The sequence below is a fragment of the Vulpes lagopus genome, chromosome 7 (assembly GCF_018345385.1).
Source record: "Vulpes lagopus strain Blue_001 chromosome 7, ASM1834538v1, whole genome shotgun sequence".
Lineage (NCBI taxonomy): Eukaryota > Metazoa > Chordata > Mammalia > Carnivora > Canidae > Vulpes > Vulpes lagopus.
This window is the reverse complement of record NC_054830.1, coordinates 6,098,766-6,112,232: the sequence shown is the minus strand read 5'-3', so window position 1 is coordinate 6,112,232 and position 13,467 is coordinate 6,098,766. Positions and strand designations below refer to the sequence as shown.

General features: G+C 48.2%; 1 protein-coding gene across 4 annotated transcripts in view; it reads right to left on the bottom strand.

The window, feature by feature from the left end:
* INSR (insulin receptor) overlaps positions 1–13,467 on the bottom strand; it is a 137,067-nt gene that overhangs the window by 38,892 nt on the left and 84,708 nt on the right. For all 4 annotated transcript variants that reach the window (XM_041760591.1, XM_041760592.1, XM_041760593.1 and 1 more), the window contains exons 4-8: positions 9,464–9,612; positions 7,767–7,911; positions 4,789–5,003; positions 3,637–3,763; positions 978–1,228 (exon numbers count right to left, since the gene is read on the bottom strand). In XM_041760591.1, the coding sequence (XP_041616525.1) occupies positions 978–1,228; positions 3,637–3,763; positions 4,789–5,003; positions 7,767–7,911; positions 9,464–9,612 (887 nt within the window). The remainder of the gene's footprint in view (positions 1–977; positions 1,229–3,636; positions 3,764–4,788; positions 5,004–7,766; positions 7,912–9,463; positions 9,613–13,467) is intronic.

Genomic DNA, 13,467 nt, shown 5'->3' with positions numbered 1-13,467 from the left:
TCTCTGTGCAGAGCACCGGAAAGACGCTGGGGCAAGGGAGGATAGTGGGGAGAGACAAATAAACTCACATTTTCTGGCTAATGTTTGCTCCAAATTGAACCCAGTTGCAGGGCAAATGCCAGTCATCCGTTTCACGGAGATGGCATCTCATTCTGACATCCCCCGAGACGCGCCACCTTTGAGCTCCACAAAACCTGCCCCTCGAGAATGCAGGTGGCTGAGGGAGTCAGTGAGGTGCGGGGGTGGGGGGCCTCAAGGCAAAGAGCATCGTGTGTACAAAGATCCAGAAGCTGGAACTTTCCAGAAACTGTGAAGTCCTTTGGTATTGCTGGAGGATACGAGATGGGTGGGGGGGAGCCCGACTCATAAAGTCTGGACTGTATCCCATGGGACAGGGCTCCTCACCCTCAGTACTACAGACATCTGGGGCTAGATAATTCTTGGGTATGGGGCTGTGCCCTGTGCATCGCTGGATGCTGAGCAGCATCTGATGCCGCTAACCCCACCTCCACTGTCATGACACCCAAAACTGTCTCCAAACCTCACCAGATGTCCGTGGGGATGCAGAATCACCCCTGGATTGAGAACCTCCACCACAGGAGAACGACTTAGGCTTTATAAAAATACAAATACAACTAAATTGCTATGAAATATTCCAGCCCCCCCCCAAAAAAATGGAGGGGGGTAGGGCACAGAAATGAAATAAAAATAGCACAACACTGTAATTGTTGAAGCCGGGAGACAGTCCATGGTGTTCATTTTTTTTCCGATTTTTGTGAATTATTTGGAAATTTTCCAGAATGGGAAGGAATATTTATAGACTCCTCAGGTTGTTGCTACTGCCTTGTCTTTTGAAATTACAAAAGAACAGCCGATGCTTTCAGAAGCCAATAACCACATAAAAGAGCACTTCCTACAAATGTTACTGTGTGGACCCGTTCAAGGCAAGATGTCCAGGCCACGGAAGAAACACTTACTAGTGGCATCTGTCTGCACGTAGATGATGTCACTCTTGGCTCCATACGTGCGGCGTTCATCAGAAAAGGTGACCAAGGTCTTGACAAAGATGGCATATTGGGTCCAGGGCTTGAGACCCCGCATCAGCCACCCCGGGTGGTTCTGCGATTTGGGGTCATTGGACCGCAGAGGTGGGTCAATGTCCACCACCGTCCAGCTGTTGGAGCCACACGCGTCCTGCCCATCAAACTCGGTCACATTCTGATAAGGGCTTTCAAGACAAAGCAGGAGAAGGCAGGTATCATTCCATGACTATGGCTCTGAGGACAGATATGCAGCAGGGGAGGTGACATCCTATAGGGCTGTCTCCTGTTCACCAAAAATCTGATGCCACCAGGAAAAATGACACAGGTCCCGAAGAGAGGGGACTCTTCCCCTTATCATTCAACTTTCCGACTATTGTCAGTAGTGATGATGACACCAACTACCTCGCTACTTACTGGTAAGACTGCATGAGAGGGGCGCCTAGGGGGCTCAGCCGTTAAGCATCTGTCTCTTGATTTCAGCTGAGGCAGTGATCTCAGGGTTGTGAGATCGAGCCCCACGTCGGGCTCTACGCTCAGCACAGAGTCTGCATGAGATTCTCCCTCTCCCTCTGCCCCCTCCCTCTCCCTGTGTGCATGCTCACACGTTCTCGCTGTTCATTAAATAAATAAATAAATAAATAAAATCTTTTAAAAAGAAAAGACTGCATGAGAGATCATGTGCTACTTCTCAGCACACAGACACATGATAAATCTTCAGAGATGGAACAATTATTACTAGGAATATAAACACAACTTCCACCATCTCCCTTTAGAATTTCAGGAAAGTCAAGGATGCCTGGCTGGCTTGGTGGGTGGAGCGTGTTTGACTCCTGACCTCGGGGTTGTAAGTTCAAGCCCCATGTTGGGTATAGAGATTACATAAAAATAAAATCTTTTTAAAAAAAATAAAATCTTTAAAAAAAGAATTTCCGCACAGTCGTATATAGTAGACCCTTGAACAACATGGGCTGGACTGGGTGGACCCATTCACACATGAATTTTTTTAAAGTACAGGGCCATAAATGCATTTTCCCTCCCTTACGGTTTTCTTTTTTTTTTTTTAATTTTTTATTTATTTATGATAGTCACAGAGAGAGAGAGAGAGAGAGAGAGGCAGAGACATAGGCAGAGGGAGAAGCAGGCTCCATGCACCGGGAGCCTGATGTGGGATTCGATCCCGGGTCTCCAGGATCGCGCCCTGGGCCAAAGGCAGGAGCCAAACCGCTGCGCCACCCAGGGATCCCCCTTACGGTTTTCTTAAGAACATTTTCCTTTTACTACTACTAGCTGACTTTACTGTAAAAATAAGTCTGTAATACATATAATATACAAAATACATATCAATCAATGGTTTATGTGATCGGTGAGGCTTCCAGCCAATGGTAGGCTATTAGTAGCTAAGTTTTAGGGGAATCGAAAGTTATATGTGGATTTTTGACTTGGGCGGTGGTCAGTGCCCCTAACTTCTGCATTGTTCAAGGCTCAATTGTACTCAAAATGAACAAGTTTTGCTTTTTGTATTTTTGTGGGTTTTTTTTTTTAAGATTTTATTTATCTATTCACGAGAGACACAGAGAGAGAGAGGCAGAGACATAGGCAGAGAGAGAAGCAGGCTCCCCGTGGGGAGCCCGATGCAAGATTTGATCCCAGGACCCCAGGATCATGCCCTGAGCCGAAGGCAGATGCTCAACCACTGACCCACCCAGGCGCCCCAAAATGACCAAGTTTAATGGAGACAGTTTTAGTTTGAGAAGATGAGAAAGTTCTAGAGATGGATGCTGGTGATGTTTGCACAACACTGCAGATGTACTTCATGCAACTGAGCAGGACATGTAAGCTTGGTTCAAATGGTCAATTTTACATAAGATATGTTTTGCCACAATTAAAGGTTGGATTTGCTTCGACGTGAATGGAACTGGAGGGTATTATGCTGAGTGAAATAAGTCAATCAGAGGACAAACATTATATGGTCTCATTTATTTGGGGAATATAAAAAATAGTGAAAGGGAATAAAGGGGAAAGGAGAGAAAATGAGTGAAAATATCAGTGAGGGTGACGAAACATGAGAGACCCCTAACTCTGGGAAACGAACAAGGGGTGGTGGAAGGGGAGGTGGGTGGGGGGTTGGGGTGACTGGGTGACGGGCACTGGGGGGGGGCACTTGGCGGGATGAGCACTGGGTGTTATGCTCTATGTTGGCAAATTGAACTCCAATAAAAAAATAATAATAAAATAAAAATAATAAAAATAAACATAAATTCTTTAAAGGTTAGAAAAAAATAGAAAATCGATACAAAAATAAAATTTTAAAGACCCACTCAGAAGACTGAGCAAATTTTGTTGAGGACGTCTTGTTGAGGTGTACGTATATGAGGCAAAATGGAATATTGCTGTAGGAACTTGGGCAAAAGAAACCTGTTTCAATTTCTGGTTTTGACAAATGAGGACGTTACTAACTTCACATGCCATCAGCTTGTGAGATGATAAAAGGGAACCTGTAATCGCTATTCCACAAGGAAGAGAGAGATAGAGGCACCTCAGAGGGGAACCTCTGAACACACACAACCCACACACGTCTATACCCTTTACTTACGCCTCTTTGTAGAAGAGCATGAACCCCAGGAGGTCTCGGAAGTCGGGGGGCCAGTAGGGCTCCCATTTCAGCAAGATCTTGTCATAAGACGTCCGAATGTAAGAAAATTTAAGTAGTTCGTTTTCACCTAGAAAAGTTTACAAACAAAAACAAAAACAAAACAAAACAAGAAAAAAAAAGTTTAAAAACATTAACGACATCAGCATTAAAAACTTGTTTCAGGCCCCAACAGGTGACCCAACATTTCCAAGAGCATCTGCGAGAAGGGAGGTGTCGGTCTGCTGCTCCCCGGATGGGTCTCACCCCCACAAGCCTCCTCCTGGTGTTCGGAGGCAAGAACTGGTCACGCGAGTTGGTCCCCACGCAGCCAGATGCTCAACACAGGAACAGTGGTGCTCAACACCCCACCCCCGTCAGCACCGAACTGAGAAGGACAAGTGGCCGATAATTATTGGGAAAAGTGATTTTTCAAGAGTAACGACTGTCCTGGCACAATTTTCTCACACACGTGGACTTTCAAGCCTTCCGTGTCGGAATATATGACTCCAGTGCAAACTGAATATGGGCCAAGTGAGTTTAGAGAGCACGCAGGCCTTGGAGAGACGATGCCTTAGAAAGAGTGGCAAGCCCCCCCCCCCCCCGCCAAGCTCCACCCCAACCTTGCTCTCTCTCCCTCTCCTGAATTCCCACAAATCTGCGGCAAAGACCCGGCTCCCTATGAGGATATCTTGGAAGCCTTGGCACCTCGCTGCTCTGATATTCCCTCGAGAGAGAACCTGTCAGAGGAGTGAAGTCAGCTGGTAGCCTCCAGCTATGCAGCAGCTGCAGGACCTGCTGGAGCACTAGAGCCAAGGTCACCTATAAGGAGAAATCCATTCATTCATGCATTCATTCATTCATTCATTCATTCAATGCAGATGTGGCATCTTCCAAAATCAGGCACTGTCTCTCTGAAATCACAGAGATACGATAGACCTGTCCTTGGCATTGCAGAAATAGAACTCTGAGCTGCTTTAGCTTGGGGAGGGCAATGACACCTGCCACCAACTCCACCCCACCCCACCCCCGCTGAGGACCCGTGCAGTGCTCGAGGAGAAAGGCAGCCGCCTTATCTGGTCCTCGGGCTGGAAGGACCAGGACATCACCACTTACAAGACGCCTGGTCCCCGTTGGTCTTTAGGGCAATGTCGTTCCTCTCCTGGCGCCCCTTGGTTCCTGAGACTTCTTCCATCTTGTGGATCTCAGACAAGCAGAGTTTGGGATTGTAGTGGAAGAAGAGTTTCCCCTGAGTGATGGTGAGGTTGTGTTTGCTCCAGTCCCATAGCTGCCTTAGGTTCTGGTTGTCCAAGGCATAGAAAGAGTAGTTCCTACGGGAACACACACAAACCTTGTCATTCCCTGGCTTGTCACAGGCAGAGAAAGAATGTAAGAAACCTCCTCTTTCATTTTCCTAGTTTGAGTCCACGTCAAAATAACATCTCAGATGGAACAGTTTCAGTAAAATGCATTATTAAAATTCACTTCCCTGATTCGTTTTGAAGACTTTAAAATGTGGCCACTGGATTGTTTAAAGTCACATGTGTGACTTGTGTCACATTTCTTTCTTTTTTTTTAATCTTATGGGGAGGTACTTTGAGACTCTGTAAATATCCTGTTACTCATCAAATTTTCACCATTTAGCATCTATTCATGTCTGAATTGATTATTACTCACTGATTTTTTTTTTAAGAACATCCTTCTTGATCCTCAACCTTTTTTTTTTCTTTTTTTTTTTAATTTATGATAGTCACACAGAGAGAGAGAAAGAGAGGCAGAGACACAGGCAGAGGGAGAAGCAGGCTCCATGCACCGGGAGCCCGACGTGGGATTCGATCCCGGGTCTCCAGGATCGCGCCCTGGGCCAAAGGCAGGCGCCAAACCGCTGCGCCACCCAGGGATCCCTGATTTTTTTTTTTTAAAGCAGGCTCTGTGCTCAGTATGGAGTCCAATGCGGGGCTTGAACTCACAACCTGAGATCAAGACCTGAACTGAGATCAAGAGTCAGACTCTCAACAGACTGAGCCACCCAGGCACCCCTGACTTGTACCACATCTCTAGTGGATGGTACCGGTCTAGTTCTAGGACACCTATGTAGGGGGTCATAAGCACAATCCAAATGAAAGGTCTAGACCTCAGCAAACAAGGCAATTTTATGGCAGAAAAATCAGCATGAGCTGGTGAACGATTCAAGAAGGTGGTCTAAACAGTTCAGTGCAGTGGCTTCTCAAGTGCCACTCATAGTCCCCTCTTCTCTGACTTCCTCTACTATACAGATTGGAAAAGGTAAATATTCATGCATCCAGCCTTCCTTGCAACTGGGAGCAGCCACTTGACCCTGTTCTCACCAAGGAGACATAAGGAGAAATCAGTGTTGGGGTTGAGAGTGTGGAAGGGTCTAGGCAGGGTTTTATTTCTTAAGGAGACATTCTCAATTGGCATGGGCCTTTGTCCTTCCCCTTTTCCCACTGGCTCCACAGTTGTGAGGCTGGAGGTGAAGCAGCTATCTTGCGACCACGAGGAGCACAAAAATGGACAGAAGCTAGATCCTAAGGTGGGGTATCTGGGGAGCTCAGTCAGTTAAGCATCTGCCATCAGCTCAGGTCATGATCCCAGGGTCCTGGGATCAAGACCCACATCAGTCTCCCTGCTCAGCTGGGGAGTCTGCTTCTCCCCCTCCCTCTGATGCTCCCCCTGCTTGTGCTCTCTCTCAAATAATTAAATATTTTTTAAACACCCTAAGTTATATCATTGTAAGTATAGTTAATAATACTGTATCGCATATTTAAAAGCTAAGAGAATAGATCTTTAAAAAGTTCCCAACACAAGAAAAAAATCCTGTAACTATATGGGGTGATGGTTCCTAACTAGACTTATCCTGGGGATCATTTTGCAATGTATGCAAATGTCAATATATGCAAATATAGAATCATTATGTTATCACCTGAAACATAATATTACATGCCAACTATACCTCAGTTAAAAAAAAAAAAAAACAACTAAAGTTTTCTCTCCCCACCCCCAGTTTTATTGAAATATAACTGATTAATAAGACTATATTAGTTTCAGGCATACAACATTACAATTGATATCTGCAGATATTACAAAACAATTAAAAAAAAAAACCACCCTAAGTTCAGTTCACATCCATCACTTCACAGCATTTAAAAAAAAAGAGGGGGGGATCCCTGGGTGGCGCAGCGGTTTAGCGCCTGCCTTTGGCCTGGGGCGCGATCCTGGAGACCCGGGATCGAGTCCCACGTCAGGCTCCCTGCATGGAGCCTGCTTCTCCCTCTGCCTGTGTCTCTGCCTCTCTCTCTCTCTCTGTGACTATCATAAATAAATAAAAATTAAAAAAATAAAATAAAATAAAGTTTCTGGGGCACCTGGGTGGCTCAGTGGATGAGCGTCTGCTTTCAGCTCAGGGTGTGATCCCAGGGTCCTGAGATCGAGTCCCACATTAGGCTCCTCACAGGGAGCCTGCTTGTCCCTCTGCCTGTGTCTCTGCCTCTCTCTGTGTGTCTCTGATGAATAAATTAATAAAATATTTAAAAAATAGTTTCTTGTGATAAGAACTTTTAAGATTTACAGTCTCAGCAACTTTCAAATGTAAAATACAGGTTGGTTAATTACAGTCACCAGGTGGTACATCACCTCCCCAGGATGTATTTATTTCATAACTAGAAATTCGTGCCTGTTGACCCCTGGCACCTGTTCCCCTCCACCCAGTCTCCCCACCGACCCACGGTCCCCCCACCTCTGGTAACTGCCAATCTATTCTCTTATCTATAAGCCTGGTTTTGTGTTTTGTTTTTAGATGCCTCACATAAGTGAGATCCTAGAGCATTTGTGTTTCGCTGACTTATCTCACTTGGCGTAACATCCTCAAGCTCCGTACATATTGTCGCAAATGGCAGGATTTCCTCCCTTTTTATGGCCGAGTGATACTCCACTGCGTGTGTGTGCCACATCTTTATCCATTCATCCGTCCGTGGACACAGGTGTTTCCACGTCTTGGCAAAAACCCCTAAGTTGTTTGAACTCACAAACCTCCCAGGGAGCATTCAGGACACACCCAGAACCGGGCCACCTACCCGATCTCCAAGGTCTCCCCTCGAATCAGCCGTAACTTCCGGAAAAAGGAAAGAGACACAAGAGCATAGGATCTCCGGATTTTCAGGTACCCGGAAATCTCTTCAATGAGTCCGAGGTTGGCCTCCAGCTCAGCCGCCAGGTTGTCTAAAGAAAGGAGAGAATATCCAGTGAGCTTCTACAGAAATACTTTAATCTTCCCATAACTTCCCATAATGAGGAGTCAACCTATAGGCTGCAGATGACTTCAACATACCCTGATCAAAACGCATCATACTCAGAACAAGAACCCAAAGCCTGTACCGCCAGGTCTGCAAGTCCCTATATAAGTGACCAGTGCTTTTTTTTTCTTTTTTCTCATCCTTTACCTTGTCTACCCTCCTCCAGACACACAGGCCTCCCCATCATTCTTTAAACAAGCCAGGCCTCCTTCTGCCCCAGGACCTTTGCACTGGCTTCCTACTTTCCCAGACTATTATTCTCTCATAGATCTGCTTGGTTTGCTTCCTCTCCAGCTCAAAGCATCCCACCTCAGACCATAAACCCTTCCAAAACAGCAAACCCCTTATCCTCTATTTCAGAGGTTGGCAAATGACAGCCCAGAGGCCAAGCCCAGTCTGTTTTGTCAATAAAGTTTAATTGGAAAAGAGTCTCGCCCAGTTGTTCACAAGTTCTCTACGGCTGATCTTCCTCTACGAGAGCAGTAGTTATGGCAGAGACCGTCTGGCCTGCACAGCTGAATATATTTATTATATGGCCCTTTATAAGAAAGAGTCGCCGATCTCTGCTCCCTCCGTTACCTCTGCTTTCCTTCCTCCTTCCGTAGTGGGATCCACCCCAGGTTTACGTTCTATGTACGATGATGGGCTTATTCGTAAGCTCCATCACACATGGGCTTTGCTTTCTTCACTGCGAGTATTTGGTAAATGTTTGCTGAATAAGTAAACAGAGGGGGATGCCTTTTTGCCTGCGATGGTATTTCTGGAAACACGGTCCCCGACCTGTAACGCGGCAGGCATGCTGCCTACTTGTTAAAAAAAATGCAAAAAATAAAATAAAATGCAAATTCCAGGGGGCACCTGGGTGGCTCAGCAGTTAAGCATCTGCCTTCAGCTTAGGGCGTCATCCCAGATCTCGGGTCCAGGGATCGAGCCCCACATCGGGCTCTGTGAGGAGAGCTTGCTTCTCCCTCAGCCTGTGTCTCTGCCTCTCTCTCTCTCTCTCTCTCTCTCTCTCAGGAATAAATAAATAAAATCTTTAAAACACAGAAAACAAAAATTTTTTAAAGATTTATTTATTTATTTATTTATTTATTTATTTATTTATTTATTTATTTATGATGGGGGGCGGGCAGCAGAGACATAGGAGGAGGGAGAGGCAGGCTCCATGCAGGGAACCTGACATGGGACTCGAACCTGGGACTCCAGGATCACGCCCCGGGCCAAAGGCAGGCGCTAAACTGCTGAGCCACCCAGGGATCCCCAGAAAACAAATTTTTAATACATAAATAAGAATGCAAATTCCCGCATAGGAACATTAATTTCCAACTTGGAAAATTAGAATCTCGGGGCAGCTGGGGCCAGGACTGGGCTGTGAATTTCAGGTCTGGAAGCCAACGCCTCAAGGGACTGACGTGTGTCTGGGTAGGTGGGTCCCGGCCTACCGCAGCCCCCCCATCACCCCCCACCCCAGCACTCACTGCCCCCTCGAATGTTGATGATTAGACTTCCGTTGACAACAGTGCAGCCTCGAAGCTCCTGAGCAGACGTCACTGAGTCGATGGTCTTCTCGCCTTCCAGAATGTGGCAGACCTTGGGACAGGGGCCCAGGCACGGAGTGCACATCAGGCTGAAGAAAGAGCAGAGAGAGGGGGTCAGGGCACCCAGGACCCCATGCGTGTGGCAGGTTACACCCCTACCCTGAGGCTGGGCGCTGCACCCACAGCACCCTCCTCTGGGCCCGAGAATTCTCCGCTGTGAGGGTGTCCTGTGGCATCCCTGGCCCTCACCCACTCGCTGCCGGTAGCACCTGCCCCGACGGCATGACAGCCAAAAATGGCTCCAAACATTGTCCCCTGTGGGGACCGGGGGCAAAGCACCCCCTGCCAGGCCTCCATGGTGGCAAGCCCAACAGCATTACCCCAAAGTCAGGGGACTCACACTTGCCCCCCAAAACGATGGGGCTCCTGCCATACCCCAGAGGAATGGGATTCACGCTGCCCCCCAGCCCCCGTGGAGGATCACGCTCTACCCCGAAGAGACAGGACTCACACCATCACACTGAAGGGATGTGGCTTGGTTGTCACCACAGTGATGGGAATTATTCTGAGCTCACGGACCTTTCAGGGGGCTTCCACTGCCCCCCCAAGGCAGATCTCAGGCGGCCGCCCCAAGGAGATCGGGCGCTTGCTGTTGTGGGGATCTGACGTGCCCACACCTAGAACACAACCTCATGCAGAACAGCATGTGACAGCAGCCTGTGGCTTCACTGATGACAGCCGAAGGTCCCCGAATACACAGCCCCCGGGGATTCCTGGGGAACCGGCCCTCCCCGACGCAGGGTGCAAGGTGCATTCTTGGCGAGCGCGGCCCTCATAGGTCCAGGCAAGACACAGGGTCCGGGTCAGGCAGGGCCCCATCTTCCATCCCTCTGGGTAACGGCCTAAATCCTGTCACTCCCATCCCCCTGGTTCAGAGGTGGGCATGCACCCAAGTCAGCCAAGTGAGGGTTTTACCAGAACTTCCCAGAGGGAGAAACCGTCTAAAGCACTTGGCACACAGAAAACAAGAATCATCAGTTCTTGCTCTGATGACCGCTTTTTATCAGTGGTATCGTCGTTGCTACTGGTGTTGGCTACACACCCCTGGCATGTTCAGTTCTTCAGAATGACCTTTGGGGTGGCAGTCCCAGGCCCTGGCACGGAGCTCCAAAGGCCCTTGGAATTTTCTGCGAGGTAGGAGCATCTCTGCTATGCTAGTGAGGTGACGGGTGGTGGTCCCATGCAACTCTACGATGGGGGCTGGTCACCCAAAACACCAATGATAGGATTAGATCTGTGGGTCTTTCAGCCAGTGGAGACGGAGTTCAATCACGTGGTCAAGGATTCACTTGATCGCACACCTATGTGATGAGACCCCAGGAAAAATTCTGGATACCCACTCAGTGGCACATCCTGGACAGTGAATGCATGTAGGATTCCACAGGGCAGAGCTGGGGCTCTCTCCTTGATAACATGCGCGTCCCTAATAATAAAGCTGCAGTTGTAATATGGGTAGTGTAAGTGCCTGATGGTCAGCTTTGATTGCCAAGGCATCCACTTCCTAAGACATCCCTCTGGAATAAATGTATGGCCAGTTGCAGGACACGTCGGAGCAACACGGCCGATAAGGAACCTGGCTGCCCGGCCATGAAGCTCCCTCTTCCAGAAAGCCCTGGGTGGCCTAGAGAGTTGCCTGCCAGAGTGACCCCACTTCCGTCCCGCCCCAATTCCTCTTCTTATGCTTTAGATTCACCAGTAAAGAGTGATCCCATGAAACCCTGGACAGCCCACTTCGGACCCTAACAAAGGCGGAGCCCCCAGTCCACACTGTCAGTCTCTCTTTCTCTCGCTCCCCCCCGTGAGCTTACTGTGCGGCCCATGAGGGTGCTGTGAGCCCTCTGGTGAGGCCTTGTGAGTCATAACCCTCCCTCCTCAAGGGTCCCAGATGGTCTTCGCTGAAGCACGAGTGGCGATCGTAATGAGAACCACAAGGGCCGGCCCAGCCATAAACAGGGGCCCTGATGGGGAAAGGTCTGGAGCTTGCCACATGCGACGCCTGCCTCCTGGGAGAGCCTTGTGGGCATCCCTAACCAAGGACGCTACCATTAACAGGCTCGGGACGGACTGAACAGCATGGCTTTCTTTTCTTCTTTTTTTCTTTTTTTTTAATGTAAATTCTGCGACTTGTTCTAGCAAATTATCGAACCTAAAACGGATACGTGAGAACCCCTATGTTTATAGCCAGCTGATGAGAAGTACGGGTGTCCTGGGTACCCCCAAAGCGTGGCTGGTATCTGGAGTGAGGGCAGTCTTACGAAGGACACAGTGTGATGCTCACTCCAGGAGGTGGAGAGGGTCAGAACTGCATTGCAGACACCTGGTTGATACCAGAGCAGCTGGGGTGGAAACCGAAGAGTGACCAAATGTTTGGGTTCTTTTGTTGATTCTGCAAATATTCACAGAGCACCTATTATGTGACAGGTGATATTCTAAGCCAGGGGTCGGCAAACTCCGGCCTGCAGGCCAAAGCCAGCTGGCCACCTGTCTTTACAAATAACATTACGCCAGAGCCCAGACACACCCGTCGGTTTGTGTATCGTCTATGGCTTCTCGCATGCTATAGGGGCTGAGTTGCGTAGCTGCAACAGAGACCATATGGCCCTCAGAGCTGAAAATATTTACTATCTGGCCCTTTGCCAACGCCCGTTCGAAGCTGCAGGCACACAGGAGTGAGCAAAACAGACGACGTACTTTCCCTGTGGGAGATTATAATGGCCACAGGTTGTTTGCAGCCCATCCCACCAAGAAGTGCGGTTTACTTCCCCATTCAGGGAATCTGGGCTTGGCTGTGTGACTTGCTTTGGCCAATGGGACATTAACAAATGTAACGCAAGCAGAGGCTTGAAAAGTACTTGCACACACATGGGGGCAGCCCTCCCTGGCTGCTGGGCTGAGAAACCACATGGAGGGAGGCCTCGGCTGCCCATCTACGATATGAGAGGCTTTGCTATACCATCCAGTCCGGGCTGGCTCAGCCCAGCCAGACAAACCACCCGTCAACCCACGAAATCACTATAAATCATAAATGAGTGTTGTTTAAGGTCACTGAGTGTTGGGTGGTTTGTTACACAGAAAGAGCTGACCGATACACTTGTGAAACATACGGTCAGGTTGGGTTCAAATGAACAAATTGGCAATTAAAATATCAATTAGTGATATCTGAATCATTGTGATATCAATTGGTGATATTGAATCATTTATCAAATATCATTGATCAGAGTGAAAACTGTGTGATATGCCAAGAAGGAGCTAGATGCTAATTCAGACAGGGCGGTCAGACAGGGAAGAAGGGTTCTCAGAGGAAGTGACTTTTCGGCTGCGACCTGGATGGCAAGAAGCCAGCCACACCAAGATCATTCTAGGGGATGCCCCACACCTGCCGCACTTAACAGTCACTCAAATATCGAGCCCTCCTCGTGCCAGTAAAGGGCACCCTGGTGCTCCCACCAGGTACCTCAAGGGACCATAGACAGTGAGGCTTCTTAATCAATCACGTGGGTTCCGAGACCTCTGTTCTGAAACTGTCAGACACCAATTTCCCAGATAAACCACCAGACTGGAAGAAAACATATCTGGTCCTATTTGATATCAAACCACATTAGAAAACGAGGGCCCTAAAGTCTTTCATAAAATAAAAAGCATCGGAAGGAAAGCTAATGGGGCACCTGGGTGGCTCAGTGGTTACGCATCTGCCTTCAGCTCAGGGCGTGATCCCAGGATCCTAGGATCAAGTCCCACATCGGGCTCCCTGCGTGGAGCCTGCTTCTCCCTCTGCCTGGGTCTCTGCCCCTCTCTCTGTGTCTCTCATGAATAAATAAATAAAATCTTTAAAAAAAAAAAAAAAAGGAAAGCTGGTAATTTTTTTTTAACCAACAAAGTAAAAT